We start from the raw sequence: 20,894 nt of genomic DNA, 5'->3' as shown, positions 1-20,894 counted from the left end.
TTTAAAACACCCGCGCCGCTTCGCAGCTGTCTCCTGAAGCCGAACGCTAACTTCTGCGTTCGGCGGCAGCGGTTTTTTTTGTTGTTGCACGGATTAATTGACTTTACATTGTTTCCTATGGGAAACAATGTTTCGTCATACGAGCGTTCCGACTTACGAGCCTCCTTCCGGAACCAATTAGTCTCGTAAGTCGGGGTTCTACTGTATTAGGAAACAACTGTGTTTCAAAAACAACTTCCTGCGTTTCTGCTATTCAAGCTTAGTGTCTTTAAATGAGTTTGGAAAGATGAAGGTGATGTGATAAAAGTTCCTTGAAGTATGATGTGCAACTTTAGATCTGTTAACTTCTAAATCAAACTCAATAATGGGCTCCTTGGCTTCAGAGATAGCTTGTTCTAGCTCCATCACTGTTAGTACTTGAATTGAGAAGCATAAAGAAAAACGATTTGTGTTTCTGCGTGGGCTTTTCAGTAAGGATTTAAATATATCTATATGAGTAAGTAGGGCTAATGAGTCAGTTCTGTAGTTTTCATTCTTGCAAATGACAGGACAATAAATGATTCAGGTGAGTTCACAGTTGAAGCAATTTCTACAGAAGTGCGATCTTTTTTCTAAAACCATAGGAACAATATTTTGTACATCAGCCCTGCTGAAGAAATATTTTTAAATATTTTTTCTTAACAAAATGTGTACAGACATATATTTAATTAATCTTTCTAATTTAAAATTATGATTGCATAATACTTTATATAAAATGCTGACCGATGAATGTAATTTAAACAGCTGTCCCATAATCTAATACAGTATAGCTTTTCCCAACCTTGGTCTGCCAGAACTCATATCATTCTGCAGAAGGAATAGCCTTATAGGAGGAAGAACGGCTATCAAGACAATGATCAGATAAAAAAAAGACTGGAAGATCAGTCAAGAAAGTAATTTGAGAAAATATCTCGCACAACCCCTTCTCTAGGTCACATAGCCATAAACGGGTGGAGGAGTGATGCACATTCAGACTTGCAAGATTCAAAATCCTCATGGATAGTTTGCATTAAAGCTATTAAAGATTTATAGGAAATCATAAACATTATACACCGAATTGATTGCCATTTCAACATATATTCTGAATTTTAATTCTGGATTGCTTTTTTATTATGTGATTTTGTTTTCTATACTCTATACTCTATTCTCAGGCATATTTGAATCAAAATATAACCAAATATTTATACATATTTTGTTCGTTTATTTATTTATTTGGATTTATATGCCACCCCACTCTCGGAGGACTCTGGATGGCTTACAACCAAATGCAATGATATAAATAATCCTTAAATATAAAAAATAAGACCTAAAAACAATATAAAACCCCTTAAAGTCGAACAATGACCCCACGCCTGCCGGAAATACCAGGTCTTTACAGCTTTGCGGAAGGTTAGTAGAGTGGAGTCAATCCAGATCTCAGAGGCGTAGCTGGTTTCAAAGAGACGAAGCTGCCACAGAGAAGGCCTCCCCTGCGGGTCCGCCAGCCGACACTAGCTGATGGGACCTAGAGAAGACCAACTCTGGGGGCCCTTATCAGTCATTGGGAGCTGTGCGGTAGGAGGAGGTTTTGGAGATAGTCTGGCCCTAAGCCATGTAGGGCTTCAAAGGTAATAACCAACACATTGAATTGCACCCGGAGACCAATCGGAAGCCAGTGCAGTCCACGGAGAATTGGTGTGTGAGTGTACCTAGGTGCACCCACAACAACTCATGCAGCTGATTTCTGGATCAACTGCAGTCTCTGAATGGCAATAATCCAAACATAAGGTGATAAGGGCATGAGTGACCATGAGAAGAACCTGATCCAACTATGGTTGCAATTGGTGGAGTCGGTGAACCTGTAAAAAAGTCCCCTAGCCACAGCTGTCAGATGGTGATCTAATCCTACTTGTGTATCTAGGAGGACACACAAATTGCGAACCCGTTCTGAGGGGGGTAATTCCCCCCCTGAACGAAAGACGGACAATTAATGGAATCTTTTGGAGGCAATTCCTACAGCTCCTCAGTCTTGCAGGGTTAGATTTGAGCCTGTCAACTCCCATCCAGACCCTCAGCCTCCAGGCACTGGCACATCACATCCACACCTTCACTGGAGTGGCACTGGGTGGAGATGTATAACGGGAACATCAGTATATTGCTGATACCTCGCCCCATGTCATTGGATGATCTCACCCAGCAGTTTCATGTAAATGTTAAATAAAAGAGGAGAGGACCGAATTCTCAGGCACCCCACAGAGGAGGGGCCTAGGGGGTCGATCTCTGCCTTACCAATACCAACTGTGATGGACCAGAGAGATAGGAGGAGAACCACCGTATAACAGTGCCTCCCACTCCCAACTCCTACGCAGAAGGATACCGTGGTCAGTGGTATTCAAAGCAGCTGAGAGGTCAAGTAGCACCAAGACAGGAGTGACCTCTATCTCGGGCTCACCAGAGATCATCCATCAGAACTGTTTCTGTGCATGGTAATGTAATGTAACATGGTAAATGTTAGCTATTTAAAGTGTAATCTATTATAAAATGCAGCTAATCCAAACTACTACAGTGGTACCTCTAGTTACAAACTTAATTTGTTCCGTGACCGAGTTTGTAAGAAGAAGCAATTTTCCCCATAAGAATTACTGTAAAAGCAAATAATGTGTGCGAACCCATCCCTAAACAAAACCCTCCACCTCCAATAGAAGTGAGGAGGCGGGTGTTTCTTTCATTCACCCAATAATCCCCCCTCCACTTTAACCCTTAAAAGCTCCCCTTCTCTCCGTGGGGTGAGGCTTCCCCCCCCTTTGCCCAGAGGCTCCCCATCCAGCCCCGCATCCACCTGGGACCTTCCTGGCACCGAGGGGACACGGGGCTACCTTCCTCCTGGCGGGGAGAAGCCCTCCTAGCAGCCCGAGGGAGAGCAGGAGCCCCGCCTGCCCAGAGCGGGGACAAGCAGCAGCCTCGCCAAACACCAAGAATTTGCACAGCCACCCAAAACGCCATAATTGGGGAAACCACAGGGAGGGTGGAAGAATGACAGATTTCTAGAGAGGCCCCACGGAGGCTTCCCCTGCCTTTTCCAGCCGTTTCCTCCTGGGGGGAGGTGTGTGAGATGCTCTGGCCCCTCCTTCCTTTTCTCCTCCAGAAGCAGTTACAGTGATTCCCCAGCTGGGCCCTTCAAGATATGGAGTATCTGAAAAATACTCTTTTTAAAAAAAAACCTAAAACATGAGAGACCAATACATTTTCCAAGTATTGTATGTTTAATTTTCTCTTGAATTAGCAAGCTAGATCAATCATTTAATTCGCGATGCAGGTACCATGCAGTTGCCATAAGAAATATCTGAAATAAATATCAAGATGGATACATTAGTTCAACCTCCAAATGCCTCAGGGTTTTCTTCTAACACCAATGTAAGAAGCAAATTTCCTCTTTCCAGAAGGAAAATTTGCCTGATTAATAAAAAAAGAAGCGAGAGATCATTATATTTGGAAACAAACTAGCCCCCTTTTCTGTTATTTTTTGTGTAGTTCCATTGTTTCTTTTTTATACTTATAAAGACTCCACTATTTTTTGTGGAATAAGCTATATGTTGCTTTATTGACTCTTTATTCCCCATGGAGATTTTGATGCAGCAAGAGAAGTACGATAATTTTCTTTGCCGATGATTGAAATTCAAAATAAACCTTATTTAATTAATAAATTTATACTCCATATTTTAGGAAGACTCTTCACAAGGTATATGAAGCAAATACAAAACTAATACAGCACATCAAATACTGATCACCGGAAGCTATAATTTATGTTAGTCATGATTTATACATTCTGGAAAGAATCAACACATTATTAAATTAAATACAGTACTGTATATTGAACCTAATAAAGGGGAAGGGTCAAAGGAAAATATTAACTTACTTCAAAATTGACTCATGCTTACCTCACCAGCTAATACTCCCAAACAACAGCCCACAAAAGTCCATGTGTACAAATCAAAGTAATAGTTAATTTCTTGGTAGCAACCCTATAATAAATAAAAGAATCATTATGCAATTTTCTCCATCAGAATTCATTCATTCATTAAAGTAAACCAAATACACAACATGAATATTTCTCAAGATGTTGACTTGTGGAAGGCCTTTTTATACTATTTATCTGGTTAGCAGATGGTTTCTCATCCTCTCTGCATGTCCTGATAATTCCGTTGAAAGTAAAGTAGGACCCAATTTAAGCACCATATTTGGACTATTTGAGATTTGATACTGATAGTTTCAAATTGAATTTATATGCTGAAAAGCAATTGTTACGTTGCAAAGCTGGTACACACCACTAAAATAAACCTTAAAAGATATTCCAGTGATACTGTAAACAACTTTTGGGGATGGGAGAGGGTTTAAGTTAATTTTGATTTAATCCTGGCAATTAACGTGGAGAAGTCCATGATATGTAGTAACACATACCAGAAATGGTTTGTGATTCCTAGGGTTGAGAGAAAGTGACTGGCCCAAGGTCACCCAGCTTGTTTCTGGGTCTAAGGTGTGTTGTGATTCCGGATCCATGCCCAGAGGAGGAGGACAGTGACCAGGAGGGGGAGGACCAGGCAGACGGGGGAGAGGAACGTCAGGAAGAGGAGGAGGGAGAGCAGCCTGAGACCCCCCGGGGGGGGCTCTCCCAAGCTAGTAGCCTGGATTCATTGGATGAAGACGCATAGGCTATAATAGACATGAGGCAGCGACGTGCAGCTCAAAGAAGGGACCAATTAGAAAGGTATTTACATCCCTGAATTGGCAACAGCTGGGTTTGGGTGTGGTTCTCCTCAGCAGGGTTGAAAAGGCAGGCCCGCCCTTACAGTCTTGTGGAGAGTTATCAACTGGGAGTCCTGTGACCTTGCTTCAATTCTTGGCGTCTCTGATCTTGGCTTGTGGCCTAGAAGTCTGGAAGAGTTGGGGGAGGCGTGGGTTTTATTATCTCCAGCGTTGTTTTTGCCAGCAAGAATCCTGTTTTATTGCCTGGCCTTCGTGAAACCTCTGTGAAGCTTCAGAGTGTTCCTGTCTGTAAGAACAGTTTTTGTTACCTGTGTGTGCTTGGACTTATATAAACTGCCTTTGCTTTTTACCAGTGTGTCTGGATACTCTTTTTGGTTGGTGTTGGCTTCTGGGGGGACCCAGACAGAACAAGGTGTGACCCAGAACTTTGGTTATGCCAGTCCTAGTCCAACTTCTTAACCATTATACAGAATTGACTTTCTTCATAATTGCATGTTTTGATGAATATTGATGAATAAGATGCTAAACTTTCTAAGATGCTAAACTTTCCCTCGGGTGCCAAAAGAGCATGGGCACGCACAATCATGCATGCGTGAGTGCCCACACCCATAATTCAAACAGCTTCCCTACCCCCTGGAGGTTCTCTGGAGGTTGAAAACGGCCTGTTTCTCAACTTCTGGTGGGCCCAGTAGGCGTGTGTTTCGCCCTCTCCAGGCTCCAAAGGCTTTCCTGGAGCCGGGGAAGGTGAAAACACCCTCCCCCGCCCTCATGGAGGTTCTCTGGAAGCCAAAAACGCCCTCCCAGAGAGCCTCCACACGAGCCAACAATCAACTCGCTGGCACACACATGCACACTGGAGCTGAGCTAGGGTTATGGCTCATGTGCCAGCAGATATGGCTCCCTGTGGCACCCGTGGCACCCATGTCATAGGTTCACCATCACTGTTCTAAGAGATTCAACATTCTGTTTTGCCAGACAAAGATATGAGAATTTTAAAAATGTAAATATCTATTACAGTACTTACATTATTAGAGTCTAAAATAGGGGAGCAATTATATCAATAAAGTATCCAATTAAATATCCTTTTTAACAGTTATTGGTTATTACTATATATAATTCTTTCTCTAAGGATTACGGTGATTACATAACATGCAGATGAGCAAACATCCTTACTATGTGATTGACATATCCAGGTTTTCCTTCCCGACAGAACTTCACATCCTGAATTTCCTCAGTTTCAGGGGACTTGACCCGAGTACAGCAAGCTTGTGGCCATGAGTCAAAGGGCTGTGCTTCTTTGAAAAATTCAGCATTTTTAAAATCTCCAGATCCTAAAATTCCACAGCAGTGAAACTAAAAAAGAACAAAAGAATAGAAATCTTAGCCCCCTAAAATGATTTAACTAAGCTAATTTCTTTCAGATTCTTTTTTTGCTATCTGAATTTCTAAGCTTTTGCAACCATTTCTCTCTACAATTCCTGGACTTATTTATTTTATTTTGCTGGATGTATTTACTTGAATTCAAGAATAGTGACCATCGGCTGTCAATAAACAGTATCATGTTCTGATAATTTTATAATAATGTCCAGTAGTAAATAAATGGTGATAAAGTATTTAGAAAAGGTAATTTTTGTACGTTTGCATTATTTATCACTTCTCTATTTTTACAGTAGACAACATCTTTCGATATCATTTCTCTGTTCTTTCTGTATCAGGTTAATTCTTATAAGAAACAAGATGTAGCAGTAACTATATTTTAAAATGCTAGACTAGTTTTATGTTTATATTAGAATTATTGAGTCTATATTGTGATGAAAACTAATGTTTGAAGCTTTTCCCTAGAAATGAGGAATGCTTATTAAGAACAAGTTATAGCTCCCATTTTATGCCTTGTGTGCATCTAACAATTTTGTAATTTTACTGGCTATCACTCTGTTTAACAAATAAGTGAAGTTGATAGCTAAACTAAGCGAGGGTTGACTTGCTCCTATTTAAAATCTATACAACTATTCAAAATTTAATCAGAATTTCTCTGACTTTTGTGGTTGTAACCATAGTTCCCTCTAAGCTGAGCAGTGAGCAATCACTCACTTAAAAATCATCATCAACTCAGAGTTTTCCAAACCTGCCCAGAAGCCGAGAGGGAAATTTTATTATTATTTCTGTGTCGCCCAGTCCCGAAGGGACTGTCGCTCAGACACTATACTTTTCCGCCCACCCCAAAAAAAATTTAGAGAGAACACTGGTTGTAACAGCTATAAAACAGCTACCTCCCATTGGTTTAAGCATTTTTTTTTGCTCTGAAATGTGGGAGGAGAGAAAAATTACAACCAATCTCTGTAATGATCTTTTTTCTGTTTTTCTACCCAAGGGAGAGATTGGAGAAAAAGGGATTGCAATAGAATAAGCAGGCACACAATGGAAAATATACCTGCGGTTTGCATAGTATGATGGCTGCTCCCAGCACATTGCTTTCAATGTATATTCCCCCTTGTGTGCCTGATTACTTATTGTAGTCCTTCCTCTCCAATGAATTTAATACAAACATTAATTCCCTTCTTACTAAATATCCGATTTTGGGGTAAACATTCCCAAAGAGCAGCAGAAGACATGAAACTAATTAATCTTTAGGCAGCAACTGCCAGTCAGTTATCTCAAGTCCCAAAGGGTAGAGGAGAGTGAAAAGGAAAAAATAGTCACAATTATATAATTTGTCATTTTAACAGCAGAGCTGTTAGTCCCAATTATGTTTACAAAATGAAGGTTACCTGTATGTATATATGATCAAAGTTTAACAAAATTTAAAATAAGAATGGCTTCAATATATATACAGTATATTATATATTACACAGCAAGTCAAATATAGAAATGCACACATGCACGCACACACACACATACACACACACAAACTATGGGTGGCATGTATCCTACTCAATCTCTGTTCCCCTACCAAAGGGCTGGGAGTTTAAGGGTTCTGCATATTATCTTAACTGAAGATAGGTGATCTGTTACAAGTTTTTGTTGATGTAAAAAATAGAGATTAAATGTGAACAAAACTTTCTGTTTTAAGAATCAGTTAAAGTTAAATTATTTTGTACTATATTAATTTTTAAGCCATTATTATATATTCTAGTATCAGTACCATGGATGCAAAGAAAGACTTTAGTTTTTCATTGTTTTGTTATGTTACACCTGAGACCAAACAACAACAAAAGATTTAACTTGCTTTGTTACCCATTTGTATGTCCTTGGGAAAAATAGATTTAAAGCTACCGTTTTATTAAATATGAAAAACTCTTCTGTAATCTTTCCAGTTTCCTCAAAAATGTTCAACTAAATAATAACACACAATAATTTGATTATATCTCTTTCAAAATAGTATATAAATTTCAATTTATCTCGTTAAGGAAATAGCCAATACTTGTCCATTTTCCGAAATACATATAAAAGGAATTTATATTAATTCTTCTTTCAATACTCTTTTAAGGCTTTGGATACAAGACTTTTATATAATACAGTATTTAAATGGTACTCTTATTTTACATAATGTGGTTATATATCATTTTGCAAATACAGTCATACCTCGTCTTGCGAACCTAATTGGTTCCTGGGGGAGGTTCGTAAGACGAAAGGTTCGTAAGATGAAACATTGTTTCCCATAGGAAACAATGTAAAGTCAATTAATTCGTGCAACAACAACAAAAAAAAACCCACAAAAAAACGCTATTGCCTGGCTGTCACCTTTGAAAACAGCCTGGGGGCTTCTCAGTGGCCTCCCAAACGCCGAACGCCAAACCCAAGCTTCCAGGTTCGGCGTTCATGAGGCCGCCGAGAAGCCCCCCGGCTGTTTTAAAAGGTGACATCTGGGCGGCGGGGCTTCTCGGCAGCCTCCCAACGGCGAACCCGGAAGTTCGGGTTTGGCGTTCGGCTTCGGGAGGCTGCTGGGAAGCACCCCGGCTGTTTTAAAAGGTGACAGCTGGGCTACGCGGCTTCCCAGCAGCCTCCTGAACCCCGAACTTTTGCCAAACTTCCAGGTTTGGGGTTCAGGAGGCCACTGGGAAGCTGCGCAGCCCGGCTGTCACCTTTTAAAACAGTCAGGGGGCTTCCCAGCAGTCTCCCGAATGCTGAACCCAGAAGTTCAGGTTTGGCGTTCGTAAGACGAAAAAAGTTCGTAAGAAGAGGCAAAAATTTTCTGAACCCGGGTTCGTATCTTGGGTTGTTCGTAGACGAGGGGTTCGTATCTTGAGGTACCACTGTACTCTTCAACATGACTGACAAAATCTCATGTCCTTAAGATAAAATGATTGCTCATTCTGATTACCGTGATCATGAAGCCATTTAAAGCTTTAGAGTATACATTAGTGCCTTCGTCTCCCCTGTACTTCTGGACCAGCTGGTTTACAAGGTATTTGTCACGGATCTGAAAAAAAGTTTAGAATTTATCTTGCTACCAACTTAAAGGCCTCAAGTGGTTATGGTAGACATGGTAAACATGTCAAAGCAAGTGAAATTTGATGTCAGTAATGATCGTGCAGAATGCAGCTGCAAGAGCAATCATGGGCTTTCCCAAAAATGCCCATGTAACACCAACACTCCGCAGTCTGCATTGGTTGCCAATCAGTTTCCGGTCACAATTCAAAGTGTTGGTTATCACCTATAAAGCCCTTCATGGCACCGGACCAGGGTATCTACGAGACCGTCTTCTGCCACACGAATCCCAGCGACCGGTTAGATCCCACAGAGTGGGCCTTCTCCAGGTCCCGTCAACAAAACAATGTCGTTTGGCAGGGCCCAGGGGAAGAGCCTTCTCTGTGGTGGCCCCGGCCCTCTGGAACCAACTCCCCCCAGAGATTAGAATTGCCCCCACCCTCCTTGCCTTTCGTAAACGCCTTAAAACCCACCTCTGTTGTCAAGCGTGCGGGAACTGAGACATCTCCCCCTGCCTATGTAGTTCTAGTGCATGATATGACTATGTATGTTTTTTATATTGGGGTTCCTTGCTTTTAGATTTTTAAATGTGTAATTGTTATCTTAGATTTTAATTATTAGATTTGTCAATATATATTGTTTCTGTCACTGTTGTGAGCCGCCCCGAGTCTGTGGAGAGGGGCGGCATACAAATCTAATTAATAATAATAATAATAATAATAATAATAATAATAATAATAATAATAATAATAATAATTTTCTAAATATTCAGTTATTATACATTAGAAATCCAAAGAAGGGACATTTTTCTCTCAAGATTCATCCACAAGGCCAGTATATGACAAAAATTATTTCCCCATGATTCTCTCTAGCGAGCGTGATTCTACTGATTCAAAGATATGTCTACATGGAAAAAGCTCATGTTTGTATGAATAGAGTTCTAAAAGCAATAGAAGAGCTGTTTTGGAGGTTTTAGGATAGCAAAGGAAGCAACGAGGATGAGAAATTTCAGATATGTGTTGTAATCCCTGACTCATTATTACCTTTGCTGCATAGAAATAAAAGAGTAGAATGATCAGAAACTTCACAATGGCGATCACCAGGACCATTATGACGAGCTGTAAAGTGAAAATAACATGCAGAATTAGGCCCATCTTTTCCATACATACACATCTCTATTAATGACAATTTGCTTTAATCCTAAAATTAATTTTCTTGTAATAATTTATGCTGCATCTAGCAGAAATATACAGGTCTAAACCACAGGTTTCACATCCACCAGACTGCATTATTCTTAGCCATTGCACATAATATTTCAAATCATGATAGGAATTCCAAACTTAGAGATTTCTTGTTATATATGTTTGCATCAATATTCAATCTTCACACCAGTGAACTCCCTTCACTTACCTCCTTCAACAGCTGTATATTTTCAGCAACAGTTGCATATATGCCCACATAGCTCACCCATGACATCAGCAGACCAATAAGGAGGATGAGAGAAGCTGCTATTCTTAAGAAATAGTTTGGATATATATCCAAAATTCTTCTGGGGTCAATGATTGCCCAGATAGCCACAATAATAAGGCAGAGTGACCCAATCTGAAAAATACACAGAATAACCATTCAATGTAAAAGACTCCTGTAAATACTCATTTTAAAAATTCTAGCACTGTTTAGCTTACCTAACAGTTTTTCTGATGAGAAAATAGTATTCCCTTAGAAATCCAGTTCCAAGGGGAAGACTGCCTCATAAGGCAAGGATGGTTGGATATTAATTTTAGTCAAGATTAACGAGAGATCTATGAGACTGCCATCTGGACACTGAAGCACACCTTTAACAGATATTACAAGTCTCACATTTCAGGGTTCTGTGGAAAATCTCTTGGCAATTTAAAGCTGCGAGGATTCTATTTCAGGGGGACAAGGCAGTATTGGAAGAATATTAACTGTAGCTCCTACTCCAGGTAGACAGTTTTTCAACATATTTAGCTATTTTCCTTCAGGAAAAAGAATCCCAGAAATTATATATTATATAGCAGGTTACTGTTTTTCTTTAGTCAAAGAAGCTAGCTAGTCCAAGGGTGAAATCCAACATGTTCTGACAGGTTCTGGAGAACCGGTAGCAGAAATTTTAAGTAGTTCAGAGAACCGCTAGTGGAAATTTTGAGTCGTTTGGGGAACCAGCAAATAGTACCATCTTTGCTTAGCCCCAGAGTGGGGGGGGGGGGGAATAGGGATTTTGCAGTATCCTTCCCCTGGAGTGGGGCAGGAATTGATATTTTGCAGTATCCTTCCTCTGTCATGCCCACCAAGCCACACCATGCCCACCAAGCCACGCCCACAGAACAGGTAGTAAAAAAAATTGAATTTCATCACTGAACTAATCCCAGGCAAATTTCCTACAGATTGCTAGTGAATTCATAGAGTTTGTGGTAGACCACCAGGTGAATTTCTACTGACTAATGTTGAGCTACAGAACATAGATTGAGAATTTTAAAAATTTGAGAATTTACTTAGAGTTGTCCTAGACATACAAAATGACACATAAAACAGAAAATAACATGCCAAAAATAATAAATGGTGGACATAATTCAATGCAAGCAAATGTAAATAATGGACCTTAGTGCCAAAAAATGGGATATGATCGACAATATAAATGTACACATGGTGTGGATAAAGTGGACAAGAATAAGCTATTTCCCTCCTTAAAATACTAGAACTAGACATAAGTCTATAAAACTAAATATTGAAAAAATTGGGCAAATATATATATTTTTTACATAATATGTAATAAAATTTTGGAATTTGCTACAAGAATGATTTGGCTTCCAGTTTGAATGGCCTTTTAAAAACGGTGGACAAATTCATGGGAATCATGGGAATCAATTTTTATTCGCACTGATGGCAATGTGACTGTTTCTGAAGACTATCTGCTTGGAGATTAGTGGGACTGGCTGGATTTATAGCAACAAATTGTTGGATCAGATAGCCTGATAGCATCCTGGGAGAGGAGAGCAGCGTGTACATGCATGCATATCTCCTGCGAGCACGGAAGACATGAAAATCAGCTGGCCGGTGAGAGGGACGCGCACATGCACAGTGGAGCTGACCTAGGGCGATGGCTCAGATGTCCGCAGAGATGGCTCTGTGTGCCACAGGTACCATGTGTATCATAGGTTTGCCATTATGGCAGTAGGGCAATGCTTATGTTGAAGTACAATCTATCAGAATTTTCTTGGATGATATTATTATTATTATTATTATTATTATTATTATTATTACTACTACTACTACTACTACTATTATCAATACAACACATCAGACGAGATCACTATGCTGGATTTTGTAGTTCATCACCAGTCGCCGCTACGTGATGTAACGGCAACACAAGAGCACACAACAGATTCAAACTTAATATTAACCGCTCCAAACTTGACTGTAAAAAATATGACCTTAGCAATCAAGTTGTCGAAGTGTGGAACTCATTACTGGACTCCGTAGTGTCATCCCCTAACCCCCAACATTTTACCCTTAGACTATCCACGGTTGACATCTCCAGATTCCTAAGAAGTCAGTAAGGGGCGTACATAAGCGCACTAGAGTGCCTTCTGTCCCTGTCCTATAGTCTCTCCTATATCTCCTATATCTTTTCCTCTACCTATATCCTTTCTCTATTCTTTCATTGATATATTTTATTCCTATATCTTATTCCCATATCCTATATCTTTATTCCTATATTTTTTTCCTATATCTCTTCTATTCTTTCTCTGATATATTTTACTACGAGTATATCCTCTGTAACCTTCGTTGTGTATTGGACTAAACAAACAAACAAACAATTAAATAAATGCTGATCCCAGTAAAGCGGCCTTTTGCAATTGACACATGGAGATTTTGTCAATTCCTATGGTTTTTAAATGTCCGCTGAGATCTTTTTCCACTGTGCCCAGTGTGCCAAGGACCACTGGGACCACTATTGTTGTTGTTGTTGTTTTCATTAATAATTATTAATTATACACAATATCAAGTTCCCAACCCCCGGGCAATGTCTCATTTGAAACTAGGCCGCAGAAGCAGTGCGGAGGAGCAGGCACACACAGCTTAATTTGGTTGTGCAGTACCATCCCCTCTCTCCCCGTTCCACAAAGCCGGAAAGGTTGAGAAACATTGCACAATAAGGAATCATTTCAGATTTTAGCAAATGAAATAACTGACCATTCACCTGAGGTGATGCACGAGGCTTAAGCAGTTCTCATTTTGGCAATGAGCCACGTTTGAAGGGGAATTTATTTTAAGCATATTCCTTTAATACTTACAAACAACAGAACACAGAAGAAAAACATCAGGTACTTCATGCAAAGTACAGTATCCATTTTAAGGCTAATATGAGTTGTTTGGATTTCAGCAGAAATAAGTAACAATCTCTGGAGAGAAAGGAGAGAGATCAGTATTGGTTTGTCTTAGTCCTATCTTATTCATCTTCATTCTTTATCTGAACACAATATTCAAATGGATGACCAAACCTAAATTAGATAGTGAGTTACTTGTATTATTATTCATTCTTAAACCAGATATATACCGGTAATATTGTATTGTATTGTATTGTATTGTATTTATTTATTAGATTTGTATGCCGCCCCTCTCCGGAGACTCTTCTTACCTTGTTCATAAATTGCCCAGACTGAACCTGTATTCTTAACTGAACATCCATTCAGATTGTTTAAAGCTTGGTTGGTTGTTTTAAATTTGCTAACATTTATCTGAATTAGATGGTATTTAGGTATTCTGAAAATTGAATGTTACCTGAAATTTTGGCAAACTTTATGTCTAATGTCTTTACAGTTCAAATTTGCAAAGGTTCCTAGTGATTGTAGTGCATGATCAATTTAGAAGTTTATTGTATGCTTCAAATCTTGTATGTAGATATTGGCACAGATATATAAAGATCAGCAGTCCTAAAAGCATACTATAGTTACATGAAAACTTATTTACTCGCAACTTCTGGCTCGTTTAAAATCTTTCTAATTTCTTTCCTGACAAAGAGAGGATTTGAAACTACCCCTAAGTGTTCCAGACAGTTGCTTTTTGCAAGGAGATCACAAAACAGACCTTTACATCTGTTTTTGGGAGCTCTGGAAGACAAAGGAAAATTATCTTCACTACGTTTGATGAATTCAAAAGGACCCCAGGTTCCTTTTCTAATTTTTTAAAAAATTGCTTATTAACTGCTTTTCAGCTATTAGAATTATTGAGCCGTGTTGGCCAGAGGTAGGTTTCTACTGGTTCCAGATGATGTCATGGAGCTGGTTCTGTTGGTGCCAGTCCGTGGGTGCCGCCATCTTGTTTTTAGCTTCTGTGCATGCACATAGGTTGTTGAGTTTTCTGCACTGCGCAGCCACACAGTAAGACCATGTGGCGTGCAATGTGCACACAGTCACGGGCACAGGAGGAAGCAAACCGGTGGAGAGGTAAGTTAGAACCCACCCTGGTATTGGTATAGTTGTTAGAATGCAGTACTGCAGGCTACTACTGACACTGTAAACTGCTTAGAGAGGGCTGGAAAGCACTGTGAAGTGGTATACAGTGATCCCCCGGGTATCGCGATCCCGATCATTGCGAACGGCTATATGGCGATTTTTCAACCCGGAAGTAAAAACACCATCTGCGCATGCGCACCCTTTTTTCTATGGCCACGCATGCATAGATGGCGCCGGGCAGATCAGCTGCTGGGCGGCTTCCCTGGGTCTTCCCCCTCTTGCTGGCGGGAGGGCGAGCGGCGGGCATCAGCGAGGAGTTTCCCCACCGCCCACGCAAACTCCTCGCTGCTGCCGGGCCCGCCGCTTGTCTTGTCCGCCCGCCGCTTGTCCGCCGCCTGCCTGCCCGCGCGCCCGCCACTCGCCCGCCCTTCGCCCGCCCACGCCGTTCGCTCGCGCCGCTTCCCAGCTGAGTCCTGAAGCCAGAAGGCAAAGGCGAACTTCCGCGTTTGGCTTCGGGACTCAGCTGGGAAGCGGCGCTGGGGTTTCCCCACCGCCCACGCAAACTCCTCGCTGCCGCTCGCCCGCCCTTCGCCCGCCCACGCCGTTCGCTCGCGCCGCTTCCCAGCTGAGTCCTGAAGCGAACTTCCGCGTTTGGCTTCAGGACTCAGCTGGGAAGCGGCGCGAGCGAACGGCGTGGGCGGGCGAAGGGCGGACAAGCGGCAGCGAGGAGTTTGCGTGGGCGGTGGGGAGACCCCAATCTTCGGCTCCTCGCTGCTGCGGCGGAAGTAAAAACACCATCTGCGCATGCGCAGATGGTGTTTTTACTTCCGCACCGCTACTTCGCGAAAAACCGATCATTGTGAGGGGTCCTGGAACGGAACCCTCGCAATAATCGGGGGACCACTGTATATCTGACTGCTATTGCTGTTAGAAACCATTGCAATGACAAATTTTATTGGACATTACATGAGTTTCTTTCAATCCTTACCAAAAGAGGTTTTTTAAAAATGACTTAAAATAGTTTTAATAAAGAACAAAAGAATGATTAGAACATTGATTTTTAGAAAATTAAAAAGGGACCAAGAATCTAAATGTATTTTAAATAAAATTTTCAAATTCATTATAAGAATTCTGGCCATAGGAAAATGCTGTTATTGAATTATTTTTAAAAAACCCTGATAGGATGGGACTTTGAAGATTGAACACTAGAGCAGTGATTCTCAACCTGGGGGTCGGGACCCCTTTGGGGGATCAAACGACCATTTCACAGGGGTCGCCTAAGACCACTGGAAAAGACAAATTTCCCATGGCGTTAGGAATTAAAACTTCTATTCTGGTGCCTTGGAATATATTTTTACAATCAGACCAATCAGGCGTTTACAGTGGGGGCGTCCCTCTGACCTTCCTGCCAATCAGCTTAAAAGCTTTGTTGGGTGAATTGGCGCTAGACTTATGGTTGCGGGTCACCACAACATGAGGAACTGTATTAAAGGGTCGCAGCATTAGAAAGGTTGAGGACCACTGCACTAGAGAAAAACAGAAGGAACTGAAGTTACAGTGGAAGGAGAAGACCATGCAATTTGACTTACTAATACAGAAAGGAGCAAAATATTTTTACACTTCATGAGGTGATGGGTATTTGTGATCCTGAAGTTAATTGTAAGAGTGTCTGTCCTTACAGATAGGCTGTTTTTAAAAGTTGTTACAAGTTTTACAGCACAGGGCAAAGATTGATATGAAAGTGATCTAAAAATGGCAAGCTACAAGAATTATATTTAAAAAATGACATAGAAAACCTTTCTAAAATTAATTTACAAAGGAGGCTTGTTAGAATTTTGAAGACTTTTCTGAGAAAAAAACAAAGAAAAAATGAAAGTAAATCAAGTTTCATTTGGACATTATTTGAGGGAATTAAGGATCAAGATTGTTCAAAGTGTTGCAGCAACCTACCTATCGACGCCTTTGGAGTCCATGTGGCACCTAGAAGAATTGCTGGAAATTCAGATATGCTTGAAAATGGTGTTTTCTTTCTCATTTTAAAATTATGTTTTAAAAACAACTAAGTGGAAATAAGACAAGTGAGAAAAAATTGCTAACAAATTTTCAGCATACAGTACATCTTAAGACCTAGGTGATATGTTCTGTTTAAATATGTAAATGTTCAAATATGAAAGAGCAAATACATTCAGTGTTAATTGGGGGTGGGAAAGTAGATAGAACTGTTATGGGATGATAATAGCAACATTTATTATTCATTTGTAACTAGGTATTTGTTTGATAAGCAGGATCAGTGTCTACAGTAAGTGTATACTTATTGCTATTTGGAAAAAAATCATCTATATAATCAACACTGTTTAGATGACTCTGAATCATAGTTTAACTAATCACATTTTAGCTTAGTATGTTGTGAAAAGCTGTATCATTAGTATCATGTTTATCAACATGTCACAATAAGAGAGAAATATATACTATACCCCAGGAAAATTCTATTTTATTTGCTTGTGTTATTTTTGGGATTGATGCTCCCTTCATCCCAGTGGCATTCTGTCTCTTAAGCCTGGAAAGGATTGATCCACCAAAATAAGAGGAACATAATTTACAAGTGTGAGAACATTCTTCCCCTAAACCCAGACCAGAATATAGACTGCAAAAAGAATGAGAGCTAACTGCATAAAACAAATTGTGATGTAAGTGAATAGGGTGGGGACTGGAAAAGTAGTGCTGCATTCACTGATCTTCTGTGTGGATGGACAGAGAGCTCATCGGTTCTCTGGAGGATTTTAGTTAGTAAGAATTTACTAAAAATTTTATTTATTGCATTGTTCCTACGCTTGTTTTACTCTATTCCTTTTATAATGTGGATTCTAGCAGAGAAACAAGCATGTTTTACAAAAGGGGCGTGCATAAGTGCACCAGCATGTCTCTCGTCCCCTGTTCTAATGTTTCTCTCTTATTAGTATCATGTATATAAATATTGCTATATCTTTGTATACCACCAATACGTAAATAAATGAATGAATGAATGAATGAATGAATGTCATCTTTTCTTTCCCAGGTGGCCTTTTTAACTGCAAAATGTGAGGAAAAACACTATTCTCAATAAGCAATAATTTACTTCTAATCAGACTCTAGAAAACAAATTGTTTGTAAAAAGTTCTGTCTAGGTATAATAAGCTTTTGGAAATAAAACACTGCCTAGGCTAGGGAAAGCTATCTAGCACAAAGCACATCTTTCTGTTGAATCCCATATTCCAAATTCTGTCCATTTCTCTTTTCTCTAAACTTTCTGATTTCATTAGCAAAAGTTCTGGTGCAAACGGTGCTATAGTCATCAAGGAGATGGACTGGAGACAAAGGATAAGTGTTGTGGTATTGGTTTGATTGAAGAAATGCAAAGGCAACACCCACCATCTCATTCTTCTTGATACCATAATGAAACAACAGAAGTTATTTGGGATGACAGCACTAGCCTTAACTAAACAGGGCATCATTTTCAGGCCTTTAGGGCATTTTCTAATGAACATTATTGCTGTTTCAGCCAAACTAAGACTGTTGGCAGACACACTGTGCTCCAGTGTACCCTGACAATATAGGAAAATTAGGTGAATTTTAAACCCTGATTAACCATGGCTTAATATAGCACTATAGCACTTAGACTTATATATCGCTTCAGTGCTTTACAAGCGTTTTACAGAGTCAGCTGTTTATAGAGACAGCACGTTAGGAGAATTCATTGTCGAGGCTACCCACAATTCAAATATCGCTTCAGAGGTCTGTCTTGTGATTGTCCATGATTCTCCCTCTCTTGCTGCTTGCCCCCTTACCCTCCTACCACTGTCGTTGTCACCATTATGTTTATAGTGAAGTTGCTAACACCACTGCTCAAACCCTGAGATGTTAGGAGCCATTCTGGCAGTTGCTCCGAGGACTCTATGCTCCAGCTAGGGCTCAGAGCAGCTGCCAACATTGGCAGGCCAGTTCTAGAGGACTCTATGGTTCTATGATTAACCATAAAGTTGTCTCAGAGGAACTGCCAGAGTGGTTGATTACACTTGCAGGGCTTAAGCATCAGAGTGGACAGCCCCATATTCAGAGTGACAGACATGAGAGATTGCATCATTGTTGTCATCATTTGGGGGGGGGGGGGTATCAATCAGCTAGAAAGCAAGAAGGAAAAGCTCCTTTGATCAAATGCATCTGAAGTGATCAACTTATGTACTCACGTATGTACAATACATAAGACAATGAGACTTTGCAAATCAATACTGATTCTAGGGAGCTTTTGTTTATCCTGCTTTAAGAAGTCTTAAAACATGCGGAAAAGTGGAACGTTCAAAAACTTAAGAGTTTTGTAGAATTGTTTGAAGTTAGCCAAATTTTTAAGTCCAACCACGATACCACTTAGCAGTTCACTGCCTGATTACATAGTTAGTCCTCAGCTTACAACCATTTGCTTAGTGACTGTTTGAAAGTTATGAAAAAATGGCCTATGATCATTTTTCACTTATGACTATTGTAGGGTACCCATAGTCACATGATCAAAATCCAGACACTTGGCATATATTTATGAGTTTTAGGATACAAGTGTCATGATTTTACAATCCTCTGACAAGTAATGTCAATGGGAAACCCAGATACAGTTAACAACCATGTTAATAATTTAACTGGTAATTCACTTAACTGTAGCAAGAAAGGTCATAAAATAAGGTCAAACTCACTTAACAACTGTCTTGCTTAGCAACAGAAACTTTAGGCTCAGCTGTGGTTGCCAGTTGAAGAATTCTGTTTGTGGCAAGTTACATTTAGTTTTGTTTTTATTTGGCAGGTTTAAACTCAGTTTTAAAAAACCCAGTATTTAAACAAGTTATTGATTGGTGCAATGTATTAAGCACTGAATCTTCGGAAAAATTCTTAATTGGCTGCATGATTTTAGGATTTTAAATTATATTAATTGGATCAATTGTACTACTGTTTTCTATATATGGTGTCAGCCGCCCTGAGTCCTCGGAGATAAATAAATAAATGATTAAATCCTTCTCATCACCTTACACACTGAACATTCTGCATAACTCTAATTCCCTTGATATTAGTTCTGTAAAAATTAATTATAGATGTTACTGACCACCTTTGATTTTGAGGTGCAATATTTTTCATCTATACTTCCTCTTTATTCATGTATTTTGTTTACATGGATGTAAATATGCACCCATATAGGCAAATAAAATAGAGGTACAGTAGTTCTTGTTTAGTGACCAAAATTCGGACCAGCAACTACATTAATCAAAGTGGTTGCTAAGTTAAACTGTAATTTTTCTTATGATCATACTTTAACTTTCCTTTTCAGACCTGCAAAGATTTTTAGAGCGAGGATTGGCAAGTTACTTTCTCATCACCATGGTAACTGTACAAGGTAGTCACTAAACAAGGACTACTTCAGTAGTGGGTTCTAAAACCCTTCACTACTGGTTCACATGTGCTTGTCCGCACACCTCCGCGCAGAAGCTTCCTGGATGGGTGGGTGGAGCCTCCAACCACTGGTGCTATCGGTTCTTAGAAACAGACTGCTGGACTATGCACATTCATAAGCCATAAATATATCCTAATACAGTGGAACCCCGACATAAGAGCTGCTCTACTTAAGAGCAACTCGAGATAAGAGCTGGGAGGGGAGAGATATTTTTGTTCTACTTACAAGCCCAAATTCGAGATACAAGCGCCAAGGAGCTGTCTCCTGAAGCCAAACGCTAACTTCCACGTTCGGCTTCAGGAGACAGCTGCGAAGCGGCGCGCGTGTTTTAAAAGGTTGCAGCCGGCCTGGGGGGCTCGGGGGGGTGCTTGCAGCTTTCTTTCTTGCTCTTTTTCTTTCTCTCTTTTACCTTCCCTTCCTCTATTTCTTCTTTTCTTTCTCCTTCCCACCTTCTTCCCTCCCTCCCTCCCTTCACTCATTCCTCTCTTACTCTCCCCTTTCATAAGTTTCCTTGCTTCCTTCCTCTGTTCCTGTCCCTTCCCCCTTTCTTTCTTTCTTTCTTGCTCTTTTTCTCTCTTTTACCTTCCCTTCCTCTATTTCTTCTTTTCTTTCTCCTTCCCACCTTCTTCCCTCCCTCCCTCCCTTCACTCATTCCTCTCTTACTCTCCCCTTTCATAAGTTTCCTTGCTTCCTTCCTCTGTTCCTGTCCCTTCCCTCTTTCCTTCCTTCCTTCCCAC

At 40.2% G+C, this 20,894-nt stretch overlaps 1 protein-coding gene across 1 annotated transcript; it reads right to left on the bottom strand.

Annotated features, from left to right (window-relative positions):
- Positions 1-249: 249 nt before the first annotated feature.
- Positions 250-13,924, bottom strand: LOC139165309 (tetraspanin-18-like). Its single transcript, XM_070748507.1, has 8 exons — positions 13,874-13,924; positions 10,621-10,812; positions 10,254-10,328; positions 9,104-9,202; positions 5,956-6,135; positions 3,957-4,040; positions 2,088-2,139; positions 250-416 (listed from the first exon to the last, which is right to left on the bottom strand). Exons 1-8 carry the CDS (start codon positions 13,922-13,924, stop codon positions 250-252), a joined length of 900 nt encoding a protein of 299 aa, XP_070604608.1.
- Positions 13,925-20,894: the final 6,970 nt, after the last annotated feature.

The sequence above is a fragment of the Erythrolamprus reginae genome, chromosome 3 (genome assembly GCF_031021105.1).
Source record: "Erythrolamprus reginae isolate rEryReg1 chromosome 3, rEryReg1.hap1, whole genome shotgun sequence".
Classification (NCBI taxonomy): Eukaryota; Metazoa; Chordata; class Lepidosauria; order Squamata; family Dipsadidae; genus Erythrolamprus; species Erythrolamprus reginae.
This window is presented reverse-complemented; position numbering and strand designations above follow the sequence as displayed.